General features: G+C 39.7%; 1 protein-coding gene across 2 annotated transcripts in view; it reads right to left on the reverse strand.

The window, feature by feature from the left end:
* Positions 1 to 24,730, reverse strand: part of vps50 (VPS50 EARP/GARPII complex subunit) — a 182,923-nt gene that overhangs the window by 89,784 nt on the left and 68,409 nt on the right. For both annotated transcript variants that reach the window (XM_043689946.1, XM_043689947.1), the window contains exons 9-11: positions 19,299 to 19,381; positions 5,968 to 6,010; positions 4,964 to 5,062 (exon numbers count right to left, since the gene is read on the reverse strand). In XM_043689946.1, coding sequence (XP_043545881.1) covers positions 4,964 to 5,062; positions 5,968 to 6,010; positions 19,299 to 19,381 — 225 coding nt within the window. The remainder of the gene's footprint in view (positions 1 to 4,963; positions 5,063 to 5,967; positions 6,011 to 19,298; positions 19,382 to 24,730) is intronic.

The following is a 24,730-nucleotide window of genomic DNA, read 5'->3' on the forward strand; positions in this document are numbered from 1 at the left end:
TGAATCCCCAGGTCTCTCTGCTCTACAACACTAACTTGAGCTTTACCGTTAACTGTAGATGCCCTTGTTTGTTTTACCAAAATGCAATGCGCCTCATATTTATCGAAATTAAACTCCATCTGCCACTTCTCTGCCCACTGGCCCAATTGATCAAAAATCCTTTGTAAGATTAGATAACCATCTTCACTATTGATTATATAAGTAAATTTCGGTATTGTCCACAAATGCCTAAATTCTCATCCAAATCATTTATAAGAATTAAAACAAAAGTGGGCCCAGCACCGATCTCTGTGGAACACCACTGGTCATAGGTCTCCAGTCTGAAAAAACACTGTTCACCACCACCCTATGTCTCCTACTGTCTAGTCAATTTTGTATCGAATTGGCAAGGTCACCATGAATCCCGCGTGATCTAACTTTACTAATTAGTTTACCATGCGAAAACCTATCCAAGGCTTTACTGAAGTTTATGTAGACAATGCCTACATGCTCTGCCCTCCATCTTTTTGGTCACGTCCTCAAAAAACTCAGTCAAAATGCGAGGCACAATTTCCCACACACAAAGCCATGTTAACTATCCCTGATTAGTCCTTGCCTGTCCAAATGTATGTAAATCCTATCTCTCAGAATCCCCTCGAACAACTGATGTCCGACTCACTGGTTTATAGTTCCTAGGCTTCTCCTTACAGCCTTTCTTTAATAAAGGCAAAACATTAGCCACCCTCCAGTCCTCCGGCACCTCACTCATGGCTCTAGATGATACAAATATTTCTGCAAGGGGCCCTGCAATTTCTTCCTTAATTTGCTCCAAAATCCTGAGATACACTTGATCAGATCCCACAGATTTATCTACTTTTACGTTTTTTTAAGAGGCACCACCTCTCCCGTAATGTGGACTGTTTTCAAGACATCAATATTTATTTCCCACAGTTCCCTAGCCTGCATTTTCTTCTCCACAGTAAAAAGTGATTCAAACTATTCATTTAGTATCTCTCCCACCTCCTGTGTTCCATACATAGCCGACCATGTTGATCTTTAAGGTCCCTGTTTTCCTTGCTCTTAATATACTTGTAGAATTTCTTTGGATTATCCTTAACCTTATCTGTCAAGGTTCACGTCCCCATTTTGACCCTCTAATTTCCCCTGTAAGAATGCCCCTGCAGCCCTATACTCTTCAAGAGATTCACTTGATGCCAGTTAACTATATCTAATAGGTGACTCCACCTTATTCTCGACCAGAGCCTCAATATCTATTTATCCATTGTTCCCTCCTCTTACCAGCCTTATCCTTCACTCTACCAGGAACATACTATCTTTAAACTCTCATTATCTCACCTTTGAAAGCCACCCACTTGCTAGTTGTCTGCTTACCTGTGAACAGTCTATTTCAATCAAATTTTGAAAGTTCCTGTCTTATAATGTCAAAATCTGTCTTACCCCAATTAAGAACTTTAAGCTTTATACAAGGCCTATCCTTTTCTATAACTACTTTAAAACTAACAGAATTATGATCACTGGTCCCAAAGTGCTCCACCACTAAGACTTTGGTCAGTTGTCCTGCCTTATTTCCCAAGAGAAGGCCAGGTTTTGCTCCTTTTCCAGTAGGTACAGGTACATATTGATAAAGAAAATTTCCTTAAAAACATGAACAAATTCCTCACCATCCCAGCCCTTAATACTATGGCTGTCCAGTTTATGTTTGGAAAGTTAAAATTCCCTACAAATTACAACCCTATTATTCTTACATACATCTGAGATCTCTCTACATATTTGCTCCTCAATTTTCCACTGACTTTTGGGGAGCCTATAGTTCAATCCCATCAAGGTGATCATGCCCTTATTTCGGCTTTCCACCCGTATCTCTCCGATGTATCCTAAACACTGCAGCAACATTTTCTTCAATCAAATCGTCACTCCCCCTCTTCTCTTGCCTCCCTTTGTATCCTTCTTATAGCTTCTAAACCTCAAAACATTGAACTGCTAGTCATGTCCCTCCCTCAGCCATGTTTCTCTAAGCGCTATGATATCCCAGTCCCATGTTCCCATTCATGCCGAGTTCATCTGCCTTACTTGTAGGACTCATTGCATTGAAATAAATGTAGTTTAATTCTTCACAGTTGCCTGATTCTCTGATTTGCTCTCGCCTGCCTTTTGTAACTAACTTGCTCTTTTTAAAATTCAGAACCATCCTCATCTGTCTATTTTCACTACTACTTAGCCAATTCTGGCCTTCCATACTAAAACCGTCTTCACTTCCTATTCATGCATTCATTTTGGTAAATGTTGTTATTGTGTCTGCTTGAAATACAGGATATCACAGTCACCTTTGTTTTTGATATCTAGGCCCTTCCTGACTTTCTTCATTGTGAGTACAGATGAAAAGTACACATTTAAAACATCAGCTTAGTTTTACTATTCCACACACAAATTTGCCCTTTGGCCATACATTTTCCCCGTTTATTCTTTTGCCCGAAAACACACAGATAAAACACCTTTGGATTGTCCTTAATACCACCCACCAGTGTTTTTACATATGTCACCTCTTTGCTCTCCTAATTTATTTTTTAAGCGACTCCCTGCAATTTCTATACACAAGGGCAATTGCTATTTTGGTATCTACCATAAGCTTCCTTTGGTTTGCTATCCAATCCTGCTCATTCTTTGACATCCAGGACTCCCCGTACTTGTTGGTCCTATTCATCACCTACATGGGAACATGTTAGTCCTGCTCTCACGATGATCCTTTTGAACTACTCCCAATACTCTAATATGGATTTTCCTGAAGTAGTTGCTTCCAATTCACTTTAGCCTGATCCTGCCTTCTCTTATTAAAATTGGCGTTCCCCCAATTCAGAGCCTGTATTTTCGATCCTTTGCCCTTCTCCATATTTACTTGAAATATTACTGAATTATGGTTACTATCACAGAAATGCTCTCCCACCGACACACCTATTGCTTGCCCAGCTTCACTCGTGACATTTGTATCCAACACCATCCATTCTCTTATAGGACCTATCTACAAGTTGATTTACAAAGCTGACCTGGACACATTTTAAGAATTCCGCCCTCTAAGCTTTTCACACTTTAGCTATCTCAGTTGATATTTCTGACTATTATTTATTTGTTATTTTTATATTTCTAAGATTTGATGATACATTTGATGATTTATCTCTCCCTGACTGTTTAGAGGTGGATAGTACATCCTCTGCAAATTGACTGCCCCTTTTTGCTTTAAGTTCCACCCAAATGGCATCGTTTGAGGAATGCAAGATATCTTCAATACTTAATGTTGCAATTGACTCCTCGTTCAATATTGCAATACCACCTCCGCTTTTACAGCGTCGTGCCTAAAGATTGTAGACCTCGGAATATTGAGATACCAGTCCATTTCCCTCCGTCAACCATGTCTCTATGATATCACATCCCAAATGCATGAATCATCACCCTCAACTAATCTTTCCTACTTACAAGACTTACTGCATTAAAATAAATACCATCCAGCACTGCCCTACTCCCATGTGCCTTAACGTGGCCACATTAACACTTACTTCTCAACTACTTTGGTTCTTCTATACATGTCTGTGCATTACCCCCTCCTGTAATTCCACACTGCACCTAATCCCCTGCCAAATTAATTTACTATCCACCACGTAAGGATGTTGGTCCTATTCCAGTTCAGGTGCAACACATCGGACTTGTATAGGTCCCACTTTCCCCAGAAATGGACCGAGTGATCAAGGGATCTGAAGCCCTCCCTCCTGATTCAAACTCTTCAATCATGCAATTATTCTGTTCACCTATTCCTATACTCACCAGCATTTTGGTACCAGGAGTAATCCAGAGCTTACAACCTTGAGGTCCTACATTTTAATCTGCTACCTAGCTCCCTAAAATCTTGGCTGCAGGATCTCATAATTCCTTCTACTCATGTCATTGACCCCACTGTGAACCAGATCCTCTGATTGCTTGTGCTCTCCCCCTCCCCAGAATGTCCTGCAGCCAGTGATACATCATAAAGTCACATCTACAGAGGCAGGAAGAATCCTGGCTGCTTGTCTCAGACTCCAACACATAACTTTCCAACATAGAAAACTTGTTCTTGAGTGAAATGCTATCTAAAGGCTTCCTGAGTACCTATCTGCCACCACTCCTCTGATTGAGGAATGCACTCCCTCTCTGACTGCAATTCCTTAAACTTTTAATATGCACATCTAAAGATATGCTTTGCACATCATTATACTTGATGTGATTCAGTTCTGACCTTTAGAATTTGCTTCTTTACTTCTCAACAATCAGGGCTTCAGGTATCTGACATAATATTTCTTTAAATGGCTTGTAACATTCTTTGGCTTGAAGTATTATTTTATTTTTTGTTTAATGAGATGCTATACTACATTAAAGGAGGCATTTAAATACATGCTAAATTTGTTCACTGTTGAATACCCAACAAACTAGTATTCGTAGATAATTCTCACCTTTGAGAGTTGGAGGTGCAGAAAATCTTGAAGGTGAAAATTTGTTTAATTTGATGAGGGCTTTTGAGTATGTTCTATATGTCTAGAGTTGTGAAGCCTTTTGGTTGCATAACTAGTTTGCGTATGATTACACATCTCTTTGGGAGAAAATGCAGATGGAACAACAGACCTTTACCTGGAACAATTACAGAAAGCAGGCGGCCAGCACAACAGATTCGGATAAAACACAAAATATCCAATCCACTCAACTCAGCAGTTTGCAGTCATTTGAGTTGACCACTAACTTCAATGCTTTTTTTTAAAAAAAATGAACAAAAGGATTGCCCAATTTTCAAAAACTGTATCATTTGCAACACCATGTTAAAATGTACAAAGCATCAGGAAGTTTCCAAACATTCAAGTCCACAAAATAAATAAATGTCATTAAGTGAATCAAATGATCAAGGATTTTTAAAAATATAAATACCATAAAATTAAAATGTATTTACCTGGGTTTTTCCCAGCAATCTGTAAGCAAGTTGGACCTTGGTATAATGACTGACTTCAAAGTGCTTGCAGGTTTTTGACAGTGCAACATCTAATTGTTCCTAGATTTTAAAAACAGTAATACTGAAGTTCAATGAAATAATAATCAGCCAAGTTGTAGATCAATGAGTATTTTCATTTTCAGTTATGAAATTCAAAAAATATTTGGACAAAAATTAAAATTTAGCTTTCAATTGACTGAAAAAAGTTTAAACTTTATTGAACTGAGCTTTCAGTTATATTGTCTAAAAGGATTGGAAAGACAAAATAGAATAGATGTGACAATGTTGCAAATATTTATCATCCACCAGCAAGCATTTCTGCTGAATTCCAAATCACAATCAATGAACAATAGCAGTTGAATTTCAGTTCAAGAATAGTTTCAAAAGTTTATGTGATTCTTTGAAGCATTATTTTTAAATGCTCGTTTCAGAAAGTTAATAAAAATACCAATGAGCAAATGTACCAAGTATTCAGATGAAATCACAAGTCGGGACCATCTTATAGTCATATCTCAAAGTGGTCAATGGTACACACTGGATTATTAACTAATTATTAAAGCAAATGTAATAGAAAATGATAGCTTCTGCTAAAACCTTCTCAAACTCCTTCTACTGAGACACAGTACTTTTGAAGATGATCATTCAGGAACCTTTACTGGTGAAGTAAACAAAATAATTAATTACTGCCAAATTTGAGCAATACCAGAATCAGCAGTGCTTCATTTTGAAAGTGGAACAGGGGAATGTTAGCTATAAAACCATTTGCCAACATAGTATTGAGTGATACCAAATTCCAAAAGTGATAAAATTAAGCTTGGATGATGTCTAGGTGTACCAAAATATTTTAAACATTTTAAATGATCAACATGAATTCATGACTATTTACAACATTTGGGAAATAGCTTGTTTTTCTACATTGTCATTTCATAAGCCTTAATTTAAAATATTTTATATAAAATCCCTACCTCTATTTGTTCCAAAGTATCTTGTAATTTTGAATTCAGTTCACTAAAAAGAAATCAAAAATGTTAGCTCTTCTTCATGGCCTAATAAAATCACAAATGCCAAAGTCATCTCAATCTGATGATTAAATGGAATTACAAACACTATAAAGAAAGGTAATTAGCCATAGTCCATGGATTCCATAGGCATCTCTTCCAATAGCAAGATGCAATTGGTTATGAAACTTGAGGGGCAGACCTCAGCATCAAATATGGAGCAGGGCAAGGAAATTAAAACTATCTGATTCAACCATTTCTTATGAATATTACTTGCATATTTTTACACTTTGCATAATCAATTTCTTTGAAATTCTCAATTGGATTTCTTGACAGCTTATAAACATGGCCTCTGGATATGTTCTTTTCCCAGAAGAGGAACATTTTCTTTGTATCCACTCTCAAAACTGCTCAATTTAAAGGTCTTTCGGAGGTCACCCCTTGACATTCTTTTTCCCCAAAAGAGGTCCCAGCCTTTAAATTATTCCATGTTATGTATACATATTCATTTCTGCCATCTGCCTTGTAAATCTTCTCTGGAATCTGTAAAGTGCTTTCATATCACTTTTATAGTATGGTGATCAGAACAGCAAACAGTACTCTTAGGTTCGATACAGATTCAGTGTAACATCCTTCTACTTAATTTCATTCCTCTAGAAAGAAATCCTCAAGCCTGATTTGCATTTAACAACCATGCCAACCTGTAGTGCAACTTATGGATACTTTCTCTCTGAACCCATGTTGATCCTTTACCCCATCTACACTTTCACCTTTCAAGTAATAAGGGATGTTTCTATTTTTTGTACCAGAATTTGTCAAAGGTGGACAAATAATTGGTAACCTAAATCCATGTCCTCCAGTAATTTGTTGCATTTCTTATAGATACAGACTACCCGCCTCAATTTGGTGTCACCTGCAAACCTAGAAATTGTGTTTTGATTACAAATTCCAAATTGATCATGTAAATTAAGCACAGCAGCGGTCTTAGCACTCATGTTTGTGCAGTACAATTTCCTCCTCCAAATCATTCCAAAAAACCACCCATTATTGCAATCCAATCGCTTCAGTCTTAAAGCCAGGGAATAACCTATTGTGATATTTGCATCCTGATAACAAATTATCTGAGTTTATTCAGTAGTCTACTATCGGGAAACTTAACAAAGGACCTTTGAGAATCTACATAAATTATACCGACTATATTAATACATTGTTGCATCTTCCAAAAATGGAATAAGATCAAATAAGCTATTCCTTTTAGAAATTCATCCTGACTGTTCATTATATTTTCAATGAGGAAGTCATCTATTCTCTCCTTTTGTTAGGGTTCCTTATTTCCCTATCACAAACATTCAGTTGACGAATGTAAAATTTAACAGGCCTGTTCAGCATGGCTCCCAACATACTCCTTAATATAGAAATATTAGAAGTCAGTCTTCTGATTCTACACTGTTATCCAACAAACAATTACTGTTTGTAGTAACGCCTTTGCTATTTCTTCACTGCTTTCTTTGAACAAACGGGGATGCAATCCGTTTGGATTGGAGATCTCATCCTCTCAAAGCTTGATTAGCATTTTCAAGACATCATCTTTCTAAAAACAATGCTCATTATTTATGTCAGCAATCAATTATATATCTACCTGCTCCATTATCCCAGAAAATACTAAAGCATAAGAATTATTTAATAATTCTGCATTCTCAATTGTTACTCAAAGTTTATAGGATCTCTCTCTTAATGGCCTTTCCAATCAGAGCTTTCTTTTTCTTTTATAAAGTGATGTGCCTATAAAATATTTTATGATGTTGTTTTAAGACCCTTGATAATGTCCTCTTTTGGTTCCTCTTTACTTCTCATCTAAAGTCTTTATATTGTCCCATTTATTTTCCCAAATTCCATGCTCAGCTCTTAAAAATCAGCTTTTCCTTCACCAATATCTTAGTCTTTGTCATACTTATTTCCTTCTCTATTATCATCTTAAATCATATTATGAAGCCTGGATGTTCCCATGCTTTTACTTCCCTTGTATGCTCTGCTTCTTTGTCCATTACCGGATCCAATACTGCATCTTCCCTTGTTCAGTATTTTACAGGTTAGATTAAAAAGGAGACCAAAGAGTAACACAATGTGGGAAACCTTTTACCTATAACTTCTTTTCAGGTAGTGTTTAGATAGTTGAGGTTCTACTTGTTTGTCTGGTTTACATTTAGATTGCTTCCAATTCTTGTGGTTCCTTCCCCTAAATGGATCTGTACCCATTAGCACTCCCTCATCCATGACACTGGAAGACTCATGTAAGTTCATCACAAACTTCTAAAATGTTTGGCCTGGATTTCAGACTGAGCAATGAAACGGTCATGCCTGTTGTTGATCTCAAAGAAAAAAATATTTTCAGAACTATGTAGCACGAAACCAAGGAGCTCTCAAAGCAATGTGATTGTCAAGATGGCCAAGTAACTAGTCACATGATTCTTATAGCTAACAAACATGAAGTAAAACACACTGTTTTTCATTTCTCCTAAAGTTTAACATTGAAATAAGTGATTGAGACATACACATGATTAAGGTGGAACCTGTATCATCATAGCCAAACATTCAAACAGAAAGTTCACATTTTACAAGTAATTAAAAAAAAATCACAAATGCAATATTTTCAGAGAGTAATTATGAACTGGGAAGTTAAAAACCCAGTTAAACATCCTTCAACAAGGTGACACTTTTTTGCAAAATAAGTTTTTAACAGCAAGACTGATAGTTGACTATAATCTAGTGAGAGTTCACCAGCAAGTGTTCAATCTGGATATCTCCATGTTAATGGTCATGTGCAGATGTTACTGTCAGTTTCAGAAAGGTAATAAAGGCAAATATCATTATTATTGCAAAATCTGGGTGACTACATTAGAAAACATGAAGGCAGCAGAAAATTGTTGTAAATAAACCATTGAAATATACTGGCCTGCAAAACATTTTACATCTATTCGATCCATGAGGCAAAACACATAGGTTAAGTCCCTTGAATATTTTCCAACAATCTAATCAATCTTTCCTGTAGTTATGCTAATTATCAGTCATTCTTCTTCAATTCACTAAATAATTTATTACAAAATGATTTTGACAAAACCGGTTGCTGTAATAAGTATTAAAAGACATGATGTTTCAACAAGCCTGAAAGCGAGGCTGTAAAAATGAATTCCCTCACCTACAATCTTTTAAAAGTCATAATGTGATATTAATCCAGTGATTTTTAATTTATTTGCTCATGGCATACAGGCATCACGGTCATTCCTAATTGTCCTTGAGAAGCTTGTGGGGATCACTTTCTTGAGCCATTGCAGTCCCCATGGTATAAGTACACCCACTGTGTTGTTATGAAGAAAGTCCAGGACTTTGACCCAGCAACAGGAAAGGAACAGCAATATCCCTGTTAGGATAGTGTGTGACATGAAGAGAAAGCTGTTCTCTTCCATCCACTGCCATTGGTACTTGGAGATGGGAAAGCCTGCAGGCTTGGCAGATGTTATCAAAGGTGCCCGATACAAATCTCTCTCAAGAGTTAAACACCTTTTAGATTGAATCTTGTGAGTATTATGATTGATTAACATACGTTTAGAAGTTGAACAAATTCCCTCAGCATAAAGATTCAACATTAGCAACTTGTTTAGCACATTTTTCATGTCATGGATAGTCTTAAGATAAAATGTGATACGTGCAGATTGCCATAATGTCCTCTAGATGAAAATTGCAATCAGTTTTATTTTGGGATGCTTCTTAAATTAGCAAATTAATTTGTTTCATACATTCAGGATCATTTCTACAAACTGGTGTCTTCGCTGTCTTCAGTGTTAAATAACAATCAAGTCCTGGCTCAATTCTGAGCAGGATATTCACAAAAACGTGACACCGATGATAAATCTTAAAAATACACAAACACAAACACATTTGGCAAAAACCAATTTGATACTTTCATTTGTCTAAATATCAGTCAACTATGATCTGACTGTTGTTGAATTTCTGTTGCTTCTATTTATGTAACCCCTGACCCCATGTGATTTACTAATTAGTCTGACATATGTCATGCTACATTCAAAGATTTATACAAATGCACCCCCAGGTCCCTCTATACCTATGCACTATCCTTTCATGGCTATTAGCAACAATATGTCCAAAATGAAAATTTGAATGCAAGGGAATAACAAACTCATAATTAGAGGAGAAAAAGCTAGTAATTTAAATTTTAAAAGAAAGCTCTTTTCAAGTGGATTCAGAGAGATTTTCTTTGTTTTTGTTGACAAAGAGAAAAACCTGGCTAACATATTAATAAGCTCACTTAATAAATGATAAAACATTTACATAACGACAGTCTATGTTCCTCTTATCTTTGTTTGCTTTTGTGTGGACCCGTGAGATACGCAGACCCTCTGAGCAGCTGCACAGCTTAGAGGGAACATTTGATGACAATTTGCAAGGATTATGACGGTAAAACAATCCTGAGCATCCAGATGCCTGCCACTTCAACAAACTACTGTGCTCCCATGTCAACATTTCTGACTCAGGCCTGCAGCAGCGATCCAGCAAGACTCAATGCAAGCTGGACGGATAATAACTCATCTTCTGCCTGGGTACTGTACAGTCTTCAGAACTCAGCATTGAGTTTAACAAGTTCAGAGCATGAACACATCCTTCCACGTCTATTACCAACCCTCACGTAGCTAGCCTGTCTTCTCCCCTGGCTTACAATTTGTTCGTCTGCCTGGCTATCTTTTCTTCTTCCTCTCTCTACGCTGTCTTCATTCATCCGCTCACTCACTCCCCTCATCACTAGCACAAATACCACCTCTTCCTAAATACTTTTAGTTCCGAAGGTTGGGGGGGGGGGCTGGTGTCACTGGACTCAGTGTTACCTGCTTTCTCTCCACAGATGTTGCCAGATCTGCTGAGTTTCACCAATAATTTCTGGTTTTGTTTATTTCAGATTTGCAGTTCTTAATTTTATTTAACAGTCTACCCCACCAATATAATAATATGAAATGATGTTATATTAATTTCATGAATGGCTTTCTTTGGGCATGGTTTTTATGGCATTTTGTATAACAGTTGCCAGAGTAAAAGTCACAGTGTAAAAGCAATACATATCTTTATATGTATTTAGAAACATTTTAAATACACAATAAATAGCCCCTTCTATAATCATGAGACTGGACTTATCAATAACCTTCCCAAAAATTCTCTAACGTCAACAATAACCAGACAATCAACACCCAGATAATATTCAAGGCTGTTCAGGAGGTAGGAATTGTTATAATCTCTACAGTGATCACATCATCAAGAAAAAAAACACTAAGAATTGCAAGATACACCCATCCTACAAGATGAGTTAGTGACTTTTCATTTACCTGATTGGCTGACCTATTCTGGGTGTTACCTGCAATACAATCCATTATCTTGACATTATTTACTTCGAGTCATCGAGTCATAGAGATGTACAGCATGGAAACAGACCCTTCGGTTCAACCCGTCCATGCCGATCAGATATCCCAACTCAATCTAGTCCCACCTGCCAGCATCTGGCCCGTATCCCTCCAAACCCTTCCTATTCATATACCCATCCAAATGCCTTTTACATGTTGCAATTGTACCAGTCTCTACCACTTCCGCTGGCAGCTCATTCCAAACACGTTCCACCCTCTGCGTGAAAAAGTTGCCCCCTAGGTCTCTTTTATATCTTTCCTCTCTCACCCTAAACCTATGCCCTCTAATTCTGGACTCCCCCACCCCAAAGAAAAGACTTTGTCTAGTTACCCTATCCATGCCCCTCATAATTTTGTAAATCTCTCTAAGGTCACTCCGACACTCCAGGGAAAACAGCCCCAACCTGATCAGCCTCTCCCTATAAGTCAAATCCTCCATCCCTGGCACCATCCTTGTAAATCTTTTCTGAACCCTTTCAAGTTTCACAACATCTTTTCAATAGGAAGGAGACCAGAATTGCACAGAATATTCCATCAGTGGCCTAACCAATGCCCTGTATAGCTGGAACATAACCTCCCAACTCCTGTACTCAATATTCTGACCAATAAAAGAAAGCATACCACCTTCTTCACTATTCTATCCACCTGCAACTCCACTTTCAAGGAGCTATGAACCTGCACTCCAAGGTCTCTTTGTTCAGCAAGAGGTCCTGGGGATTTATCCACCTATAGGCGTTTCAAGACATCCAGCACTTCCTCCTCTGTAACATGGACATTTTTCAAGATGTCACCATCTATTTCTCTACATTCTATATCTTCCATGTCCTTTTCCACATTAAATACTAATGCAGAATACTCATTTAGTATCTCCCCCATTTTCCACACAAAGGCCGTCTTGCTGATCTTTGAGGGGCCCTATTCTCTCCCTCGTTACCCTTTTGTCCTTAATGTATTTTGGATTCTTCTTAATTCTATTCGCCAAAGCTATCTAATGTCTCCTTTTTGCCCTCCTGATTTCCCTCTTAAGTTTACTCCTACTGCCTTTATACTCTTCTAAGGATTCACACGATCTATCCTGTCTAGACCTGACATATGCTTCCTTCTTTTTCTTAACCAAACCTTCAATTTCTTTCATCATCCAACATTCCCTATACTAGCAGCCTTTCCTTTCACCCTGACAGGATATACTTTCTCTGGATTTTTGTTATCTCAGTTCTGAAGGTTTCCCATTTTCCAGCCGTCCCTTTGCCAGAGAACCTATCCCCAATCAGCTTTTGAAAGTTCTTGTCTAATACCGTCAAAATTGGCCTTCCTCCAATTTAGAACTTCAACTTTTAGATCTGGTCTATTTTTTTCCAACACTATTTTAAATCTAATAGAATTATGGTCACTGGCCCCAAACTGCTCCCCCACTGACACCTCAGTCACCTGCCCTGCCTTATTTCGCAAGAGTAGGTCAAGATTTGCACCTTCTCAAGTAGGTACATCCACATACTGAATCAGAAACTTTTCTTGTACACACTTAACAAATTTCTCTCCATCTAAACCCTTAGCAATATGGCAGTCCCAGTCTACATTTGGAAGGTTAAAATTCCCTACCATAACCACCCTATTATTCTTACAGATAGCTGAGGTCCCCTTACAAATTTGTTTCTCAATTTCCCTCTGACTATTAGGGGGTCTAGAATACAATCCCTTTCTTATTTCTCGGTTCCACCCAAATAACTGCCTGGGATGTATTTTCAGGAATATCCTCCCTCAGTACAGCTGTAATGCTATCCCTTATCAAAAACGCCACTCTCCTTGCTCTCTTGCCTCCCTTTCTATCCTTCCTGTAGCATTTGTATCTTGGAACATTAAGCTGCCAGTCCTGTCCATCCCTGAGCCATGTTTCTGTAATTGCTCCGATATCCCAGTCCCATGTTCCTAACCATGCCCGGAGTTCATCTACCTTCCCTGTTAGGTCCCTTGCATTGAAACAAATGCAGTTTAATTTACTTGTCCTATCTTGTCCCTGCCTCAGCCATGCATTCATCTGCTCTATCCTCCTATTCCTGCCCTCACTAGCTCGTAGCATTGGGGGTAATCCAGATATTATTCTCGAAGACCTCCTTTTTAAATTCCTGCCTAACTCTCTGTAATCTCCCTTCAGAATCTCAACCTTTTCCCTTCCTATGTCATTGGTTCCAATGTGGGCAATTGACCTCTTGCTGGCCCCTCTCCCCCTTGAGAACAGTCTGCACGCTCTGAGACATCCTTGATCTTGGCACTAGGGAAGCAACACACCATTCTGATTTTTTGCTGCTGGCCACAGAAAAGTCTGTCTGTATCTTGGACTTGACAGTCCCCTAACACAACTGATCTTTTGGAATCTGCCGTACCCCTCGTTACATTAGAGCCAGCCTCAATACCAGAAACTTGATTGTTCGTGTTACATTCCCCTGTGAATCGATCACCCCCTACATTTTCCAAAACAACATGCTTGTTTGAAATGGGGATAGCCACAGAAAACTCCTGCACTAACTGCCAACCTCTCAACTTTCCTGGAGTTATCCCATCTATGTGACTGTATCAGCGACTTTTCCCCCTTCCTATAACTGCCATCCATCACATACCGTTGCCGTAGCAAATTCCTCATTGTCTCTAATTGTCTCTCCAACCGATCCATTCAATCTGCTAAGATTCGCAACCAACAGCATTTATTACTGATACAAACCACAGTAACCTGTAAACTCTCCTTAAACTCCCACATCTGACCAGAAGCACATATCACTCTACTAAAGGCCATATTTGCTCCTTCACAATCTACAGGCCCAGGAAATAACACTGTTTTATTCCTCTACAATACACTGCTCCAGGTTAAATTAATAGTTATGGCTTATTTTTTAAGTTTAACGAAGAGACATATCTCAAAAAACATATAATCAAGAAAGAACCCACTCTACTCACTACTGTAAACTTTCTGGCCACACTTAAAACTATCCACTTATCTGTTTCTGTGCTGTGACTTTGCCCAAACAGTTCCTCCAAGATCAGTTGTGAATTTCACCGTTTGTTAATTTTCCCAGGCACACGCCGATATCCAGCGATACATGAATTCAAACAGCAAAGGCAGTAACTGTGTAGTTTCACTGTGGTGTCAGTTTATTTCTCTCTCTCTCTCCTGCACTGATCTCACCAAGTGCTTCCTTTGTCTGCACCTCGCCCTTTATAAAACTGCTGTTGTTCGGATTTTTTTTCCCCAAAGTTCAAAAACAATGCAACAGCATATGAAACAGTAATTGCTGCTCTTGGAATGTGAGGAAATCACCTTCAACACCAGCTCTTACAGCCAGTAAGTTTTCCCATCCTCCACCTTCCCTGGGAGGTTTGGGAATGTGATTCCCACAGTACTGAACCCAACTATCTTTATACCAAAACAAATTTGAAATAGCCCACATATTTTAAGAGTCAGTGCTTCTCCATTCAACATCTACTGACGACAATTGACATCCCTAATCGTGGGGTGCAAACGAAAAGCCTCTGGCCTGTAAAAAAGCAAACCAAGCTATATTTGTGTTCTCTGTAAGAAAAGAGCTCAAGAAGCATGGCATTCCAACCGGAATTCTACCAACAAACACACTGACTTGCACCCGATTTACCATCCCAGAGAAAAAGAACAGGAAATGACATCGCCATAGTAAGTGATATCACCAACACAAAGAAACCCAAACATATAAATAGAAAGCAGGAATCATCAGGAATGCATCGTCCAGAGGCTCACTGAAGATGTTACCTGGTGTGTGACGAAAAGTCTGAAAATTACCTGCCAGCTCAGCGAGCAGACCTACATCCAGACCCTCAACCTGAGCTACAGATCTTCTCAAAAACGTGCTAAAAGTTAGTCTATTCAATAGCGATTGTGGAGCAACAGACCACATATTTGTAAAGGAAAAAATAAATCACAATCTCCTTATGGATAGATGGTGAGAAGAGGGAGGGGGATTTGTTTTAAACTGCAATCTGTCCATAATATTTGCATACAAATCTAGACTCATTGTATTATAGCACCATCTATCAAACAAACTTCTGCCCATTTCAAATGCAGTGCATTACAGCCTGAGAGATTTATGGCACAAATGGAGACAGTTCAGCACATCATACTGATGTCAGTAAGCACTTTTGTGGAAATCTCATTCCTCTGTTCTGTACACGTTGCCTAACAAACTTATTCTCTTGAAATGCCTATCCCATTTTCTTTTAAAATCACTGATTATCTCTGCTTCAACCATCTTTGTAGGCAGCAAGCTCCAAATGTTTGCAACTTACTACATGAAAACGCTCTACCACATATACATTGTGCATCCGTCGCCCAAAATCTTAAACATATTCCTTAGTTTTTCTTCCACTGGGAACAACATTTCTTGGCTCATCTTTATCTAAACCTGTCATAACTTTAAAAATCACACAACACCAGATTATAGCCCAACAGGTTTATTTGGAAGCACTAGCTTTCGGAGCATTGCTCCTTCATCAGGTAGTGCTTTTAAATAAGCCTGTTGGACTATAACCTGGTGTTGTGTGATTTTTAAACTTTGTACACCTGAGGCCAACAGTGGCATCTCCAAATCATGTCATAATCTTGTGCAACTGAACCAAATCTCCCCTCAAACTCCTTTGCTGCAAGGTGAACAACCTTGTCCAGCTGTAATTAAAATTCTCTAATCTCTGGAAATAGAGACTTTTGCACTGTGGTGAGTAACAGTGAACAGAACACTCTCCTCATGGAGAGACAGGAGCTTTATAACGATTCATGATAACACCCCTGCTTTTGCGTTCTGCATCTATTAACAAAACCCACACAATTCCTTATGGCTTTCTAATTATGAATCTTTATTTCTTGAGCATTCAAAGATTGATAAACATGCACCCCCAGGTTTCACCTTCCCCAACCCAGTACTCCAGAAACACTTTTCCCCAGGGTGAGTCCACTTTGAGGCTTGAAGATTGTTGCAACTCCTCAATCAGAATTGACGTAATGGACGAGAGACTGTGAAAACAAAAAGCAACAAAGGCCTGAAAGAGTAGGCATCTGTCGGAAAGAAAGCACTGCTGTCATATCTTGGTCAAAGCTCATTGGACGCTATTAATACCACAGAACTGGCAAGCCCAAAATTACAACTTATTACCTCAATTGCCTAATAACAATCCTAGTTTGGGATTCCTGCCCACACACCTTGTCATTGTCTGTACTTCCTCTCACTTCTGCTAAAAAGCTATTACTTCATGCATTTCTTTATTAAATTCCATCCATTACCTTTCTGTCCATTCTGTTAACCTATTATAGAGTCATAGAGATGTACACATTGGAAACAGATCCTTTTGTCTAACCCGTCCATGCCGACCAGATATCCCAACCCACTCTAGTCCCACCTGCCTGCACCCGGCCCAGATCCCTCCAAACTCTTCCTGCTCATATACCCATCCAAATGCCTTTTAGATGTTGCAATTGTACCTGCCTCCACTACTTCCTCTGGCAGCTCATTCCATACATGTACCACCCTCTGCATGAAAATGTTGCCCCTTAGGTCTCTCTTATATCTTTCCCCTCTCACCCTAAACCTATGCCATCTAGTTCTGGACTCCCCGACCCCAGGGAAAAGACTTTGTCTATTTACCCTTGCACCGACCCCCCCCCCGAAGAGCAACTCACCCAGACCCATTTCCTGACCCTATATTCACCCCTGACTAACACACCTAACACTGTGGGCAATTTAGCATGGCCAATTCACCTGACCTGCACATCATTTGGATTGTGGGAGGAAACCGGAGCAAACCCACGCAGACGAAGGAAGAATGTGCAAACTCTACACAGACATGCAGGAGTCAAATCCAGGACCCTGGTGCTGTGAGGCAGCAGTGCTAACCACTGAGCCCATAAATTTTTTTTTTGGAAACAGGCCCTTTTGGCCAAACTAGTCCACACCGACCCTCCGAAGAGTAACCCACCCAGACCCATTTCCCTCTGACTAATGCACCTAACACTAGGGGCAATTTAGCATGGCCAATTCACTTGGCCTGCACGAGGAAACCAAAGCACATGGGGAGAATGTCTGTGTGGAGTTTGCACAGTCAACTGAGGCTGGAACCGAACCTGGGACCCTGGTGCTGTGAGGCAGCAGTGCTAACCACTGAGCCACCACGCCACCCTACTACTCTTCAGTCTGAAATGCAGCCATTTAACACAATTCACTGTTTTCAAACCTTAAGCCAACTTTATCCATGTTGATTCTGATACTTCAACTCCAAGAGTTACAATAATGTTAACCAGCTTTTTTGAGAGATAGTTTGCCACTTACTTAAAATTCATACATAAATTCAATATATTCTCTTCAACCTCTTTCTTGATCAAAAATGTAATTAGATTAATCAAGCACAACCTAATTTTCATGAATCCATGATGGCTCTTAACATTATTAATCAAATGCTTCCAAATGTCTGTCAATTTTCTCCTTGATTATTATTTCTCAAACCTTTCCTCATACCAACATCGAACTAACTGATCTGTAGTTGATAGAATAGTCTTTGCATTCTCTGTTGCATAACGACTTGCCATTCATGCTTTCTTCATCTCATTTGTCTTTTTTTTTCTCTCTCTCCACAGTTGTTTGGTAACAGAGTATTTGGGATCTTGCACTTGAACACTCAATATACTGGCACCAACTGGCAACTTACTTTCATAAAAGTAAAAGCCTTTCACAATATTAACAAATAGCTGTGGTTGAGGAGAAAACTAAATTGACCTAACTAAACCAAACAAAGGGAAACTGAGGCTCTGAAAAGCAGCCTGTCTTAGGTATTCTGAAGTTTAGTTAAAGATGCAAACAGTTTCGCCAACATTGAATTTTCTCAACTTTTAAAAAATGAACCAAGACTGAAGAGTATCATGTTTTTATTAATAAGTTGTTTCACTTAAAATATTATCCATGGAATACAACTGAAAAAGATTAGAGAACAGGCATTCAATATTCATTGATTCTATAGAGATTGTGGCAGAATGTATCACTTTTTCCCAGTTTTCTACATTTTCACTGTTCTTGATGCTGCCGCTGGGACTTGGTTCCCCCATTACAGTCCATTTGTGAAATCAAGCTGTAACCACAAACCTTGCCAGTGATTGTGACTGATCCATTGACAAATATCAGCATAGTCGGCAAGTACACAAAGCAAAGTGAAACAGAAGTCAAGAAATCTGTTTTTAGAGCAAACTCTGAAGCTGTTGCACCAGATACTAAAATTGTGTGAAGCCTGAATGACATATGAAAGCTTTTTCTATATAAAAAAAGAAAGCATAGTAACTGCTGTGATATGATTCAAACGACAAGATAAAAAGACCAAGAATCAGTTTGGAGATCTTGGTTAACATTTAGTATGCCTTGCTCTTATCCAGATATGAATCATATATCCATCTGTCATATAGACAGAGCCCATGAACAGATACTTTTCAAAGTGTCTTGCTATTTTCTGCACCCTATGCTTAAGACTTTCAGGACATGCTTTGACCATGTAAACTCCAGTATTGCTTTCCTTTGAATAGTTGATGCTATCATTTGAAAGTTAGGCCACGAGTTAACAAACGTATTTCATATAATTGTGCAGTTTAACTACACAAAGGTTTGAAAGCCACCCAATAGATTGTCTCAGGTGGTCAGGATGCAATTTCATGCATCAAAGCATTTTCAGATTTACTTGTAGTTTACCACTTCATTAGGTAGAGTTCAAAGTCTAGTAAATAAAGATGAATGACAAATAGAAATCTCCTATTTGATTTATGTATTTATAGATCAGTGTTACCTTATGCAGCTGTAGTGTTTGAATGTGCTAGCTGCTTTCTGACATTCCAAACAGAGTTGTATTGCTCCAGGATAATCTTCTTCCTTAAACAAACAATCATAAAAGCATTCAGACCTCAACAAAACCATGAAACCAAATTTTCAGTTGTAAAAAATTCCCAAATTGTAAATAAAACTTTGAGCGAATCTCCATTAAAATGCTTAGTTTAACCTTGAATGATCAGTTAGTGACAAGGCATACATGTAAGGCCAGACTTCAGGGCAGAAATACAAAACAGATGAATTATGTGACAATGAGGGCATAGAGCAGAACAGAAGACACTGCCCTTTTAATATGATAAGCCAAGCCCTGATGATTCAGGTGGATGAAGACCATCATCTGGCTGTAATCTAAATGGAGCTCTGAAGTGTGAGGTTTTGCATTTGCAATAAAGCATAGGAATACAAAATAAATAGGAGGGTATTAAGAGGGGCACGGGGAGTAAAACGCCTTGGAGTGGATCTCCACAGGCTCCTGAAGATGGCAGGCCGAGTCAATGAGATGATAAAGGAACATGGGCAAACCTTTCCCACATTGGGTGAGGTACTGAACAAAAATGCTGGGATATCATGCTGGAACTGTACAAAAAAGCAAGATTAGTATAGAATAGAATACCTATAGTGTGGAAACAGGTCCTTCGGCCCAACAAGTGCACAATGACCCTCAGAAGAATATCCCACCCAGACCCACTCCCCCATCACCACTAACGAATGCACACACCCTGAACATTATTGGCAATTTAGCATGGCCAATTCAGCTAACCTGCACATCCCTGGATAATGTTGCCAGAGCTTGAAAATTGCAGATCAGAGGAAAAATTGGATAGGCTAGAGCTGTTGTACTAAGAACAGAAGCAGCTGGGATACATAATTGAGGTGTACAATATAACGTGGAGTCTTGGATAGTGAAGACCTATTTCCCCCAGTGGAGAGGTCAATTATCAGCTGGTACAGATTTAATGTGCCTGGTAAAAAGATTGGAGGGCTCAACAGAAAAAGATTTTTCATGCAGAGTGTGGTGGAATGGATTCACTGTCCACTTCGACAGCTAAGGCAGAAACCTTTAGCTCTTTTATAAGTAACTTGGATCTGCATCTCTATAACCTGCAAGGCTGGGGCCCAGGTGCCAGAAAGTGGGATTAGAATGGGCAACTCATTTATTCAGCTGACACTGACATGATGCGCTGAATGGTCTCTTTCTGTGCTGTAATTATTCTATGGCTGTTGCTATGCTTCGGTCAACATCCTTCCTTAATTATGAATTAAGGTGACCAAATAGAGCTGAGCTGCCAATTGACTATGATCTAAGTGAACCATGAAACCATTTCTCAGAATATTGGTTAGTGCATTGAGTATAGGAGTTGGAGGTCATGTGGGGAACGTTTGAGGACTCTGGGTCTATACTTGATGGAGTTTAGAAGGATGAGGGGGAAGCTAATTGAAACATACAGAATACTGAACGACCTAGACAGAGTAGATGTTGGGAAGATGTTTCCATTGGTAGGAGAGACCAGGACCCAAGGGAACAGCCTCACAGTAAAGGAAGACCTTTCAGAACAGAGATAAGGAGAAACTTCTTCAGCCAGACAGTGGCGAATCTATGGAATTCATTGCCACAGAAGGCTGTGGAAGCCAGGTCATTGAACATATTGAAGAATGAGATAGGTAGGTTCTTGAGTATGAAGGGGATCAAGGATTACAGGGAAAAAGCAGGAGAATGGAGTTGAGAAACTTATCAGCCATGATTGAATGGCAGATCATACTCGATGGGCTGAATGGCCTAATTTCTGCTCCTATGTCTATGGTCATGTTGCAGCTGTACAGGACTTTGGTTAGGCACTTTTGGAATCCTGCATGCAATTCTGGTCTCCCTGCTATAGGAAGAATGTTGTGAATCTTCAAAGGGTGCAGGAAAGATTTAAAAGGATATTGCCAGGATTGGAGGGTTTGAGCTATGGGGAGAGGCTGAATAGGCTGGGTAATTTTCCCTGGAGCATCAACGGCTGAGGGATGACCTTATAGAGGCTTATAAAGTCATGACGGCCACAGATAGGATGAATAGACAAGGTCTTTTCCCTGGGGTGGGGTAGTCCATAAGGCCACAGGTTTAAGCTAAGAGGGGAATAATTTAAAAAGGGATCTAAGGGGCACAGAGGGTGGTGCGTGTATGGAAGGTGCTGTCAGAGGAAATAGTAGAAGCTGGCACAATTATGACATTTAAAAGGCATCTGGATGCGTGTATGAATAAGAAAGATTTAGAGGGATATGGGCCAAGTGGAACTTTTTCAAGGAACAGATACGACGTGTCCTTGATATGTATGTACCTGTCAGGCAGGAAAGAAATGGTCGTGTGAGGGAACCTTGGTTGACGAGGGAGGTTGAATATCTTGTAAAGAGGAAGGAGGAGGCTTACATAAGGTTGAGGAAACAGGGTTCAGACAGAGCATTGGAGGGATACAGGATAACCAGAAGGGACCTGAAGAAAGGGATTAGGAGAGCCAAGAGAGGGCATGAAAAATCTCTGGCGGATAGGATCAAGGATAACCCAAAGGCATTTTATGCGTATGTGAGAAACATGAGAATGACGAGAACAAGGGTAGGTCCGATCAAGGACAGTAGTGGGAAACTGTGTATTGAGTCGGAAGAGATAGGAGAGGACTTGAATGAGTACCTGCTAAGATATGGGTCCCTTTCCAGCTCGGGTAAGACCTATCCTCTTTGAACAGGTCTTTTCTGTCCCAGAGGAGACTCCAATGTGTGCAACTGGACTTGAAATCATACAGAACTGAGATTCCAGACAACATCTATGTTGATCTTAGCTGGGCAGTTGTAGGGGTGGCACAAGTTGAAGGAAAAATTGAGGACTGCAGATGCTGGAGATCAGAGTCAAAAAGTGTGGTGCTGGAAAGGTGTGGTACTGTGGTCAGGCAGCATCCGAGGAGCAGGAGAGTCGACGTTTCAAGCATAAGCCTTTCATCACATTCACGGTGAAGAGCTTATGCTCAAAACATCGACTCTCCTGCTCCTCGGCTGCTGCCTGACTGGCTGTGCTTTTCCAGCACAACACTACGTGGCACAGTTGAAGTCAACCTTCCTGAGGTAGAACAGGTAAGTGTTTGCACTTGATGCGGATAACTGGTCCCGTCTTGGAAACTGGTTTCTGCTGAGCACAGACGAGAGCATGATTTGAGGTGGGAACTTGACTGTCAGAAAAAGCTCCCAAGAAGCAGCTCCAAAGGAATTTTGAAGTCTGGCAGCACTGAGGGACTTGCATCTCAGCAAGTGCCTTCAGCTTTGAGCCAAGGGGGAAGTGGGTGGAAGTGTGGACAAGCCCCTGATCTCTCCTCGTGATGCTCTCTTGGGTGCAAAGCTCACCACCTCTTCTTGAAAGTGGTCCCTTTGAAGACAGGTGCAGGCAGCAGCCGCTTGAGTTCCTCCTCTTCACCCCCCCCTCCATTAGCCCTCCCCACCATCACCAACGACATCTGCCAACACGGATGAGGTTGGAGACGATGTGGTTTTGCCAAGAGGCTCCTTCACCTCATCCCAACAACAGTCTACTCACTCTCACTGGATGTCATTTCTCTGCTTTGCAGAGAAGATTTACCAGGATGTTGCCTGGAATGGAGTGGAAGTCGTACGAGGATAGGTTGAGAGTTCTCGGCCTTTTCTCGTTGGAACGGCGAAGGATGAGGGGTGACTTGATAGAGCTTTATAAGATGATCAGAGGAATAGGTAGAGTAGACAGTCAGAAACTTTTTCCCCGGGTACAACAGAGTGTTACAAGGGGACATAAATTTAAGGTGAAGGGTGAGAGGTATAGGGGAGATGTCAAGGGTGGGTTCTTTACCCAGAGAGTGGTGGGGGCATGGAATGCGCTGCCTGTGGGAGTGGTAGAGTCAGAATCTTTGGTGACCTTTACGCAGCAATTGGATAGGTACATGGATAGGTCTTAAGCTAGGACAAATGTTCGGCACAACATCGTGGGCCGAAGGGCCTGTTTGGTGCTGTATTGTTCTATGTTCTATGTTCTAAGTGCTGGCAAATGTGACCAGATTAACTTAGGATATCTGGTTGGCATAGACGAGTTGGACAGATAGAGATGTATAGCATGGAAACAGACCTATGATTCTAAATTAATGATCTACTCCTGCTCCTTTTGAAATAATACTATCATAATTGGATTAAGTGTCCATTAATATCTGGTGACTTGCTGCAGAACTTTCTGATGTGCACAAGTCAAAGCAGTCTACTCGATTGATGCTTCATTCACAAGATTAAGAATTCATACATTCAATCATGAGCACACTGTGGATACAGTGGGTGCCATCTACAAGACACATTGCACTGACTTACTAAGGCTTCTTCAATAGCACACAAACCCACAATTTCTACCATCTATTTGAACAAGAGCAGTAGATGCATGGGGATATCCTCCATTTTTAGGATTCCCACAATCTGAATTGGAAAAAATATTGTTATTCCTTCATTGTCACTAGGTCAATATCTTGGAATAGTCAATGTGGAAATACCTTTACCACCTAGACTGCAGTGGTTTGTCAAGGTACATGAATTCCTAAGTGCAATGCTTTTTTTTTGTTATAAAAATTAATTCATAGAATGTGGACATCATTGTTAGGCCAACATTTATTGTCCATCCCTAATGACAGCTAAGAGTCAGTCACATTGCTGTGGGTTTGGAGTCACACTTAGGCCAGACCAGTTGAGGATATCCTTCCCTACATCATGTTGTTGAACCAAATAGGTTTTAATCACAATCAACAGTAGTTCCATTAGATGAGCATTTAATTCTAGATTTAAAAAAAATAATTCAAACTTCAGCATCTAACAAGGTGGGATCTGAATCTATGTTCCTCAGAGCTTTAGCCAGGGATTACTCATTCAATGACATTACCATTACACCATCACCCTCCCACTTTGAAATGCATAAACATTTGATAACATTTGAGAGTATGGTGCTGGAAAAGCATAGCAGGTCAGACAGCATCCGAGGAGCAGGAGAATCGACGTTTCAGGCATAAGTTCTTCATCAGGAATGATGAAGGGCTTGATAACACTTGATAACATTCCTAAGGACAATTAGGATGGGTAATAAATGCTAGTCCAGCAGCAACACACACATCCCCTGAATGAACAAAGGAAATCTCAACAGCATGGTAGGAAATATCAATGTCTATTTCCGGTTTCCACAAACTCTTTCTTTTAACTCGTTATGGGTGTCATTTCAGCTCAAATATCCAGAAACATGCAACATTTCCATCAGTACACCATTGCATCATATTGCTTCTTCAATGATTACAAGATTTTCAAATCCATTGTGTTGAACAAACAACATGACAGAATGCTTTCTTTAAAGGAGCCCTTAATCTGTCT

The sequence above is a fragment of the Chiloscyllium plagiosum genome, chromosome 5 (assembly GCF_004010195.1).
Source record: "Chiloscyllium plagiosum isolate BGI_BamShark_2017 chromosome 5, ASM401019v2, whole genome shotgun sequence".
Taxonomy (NCBI): domain Eukaryota; kingdom Metazoa; phylum Chordata; class Chondrichthyes; order Orectolobiformes; family Hemiscylliidae; genus Chiloscyllium; species Chiloscyllium plagiosum.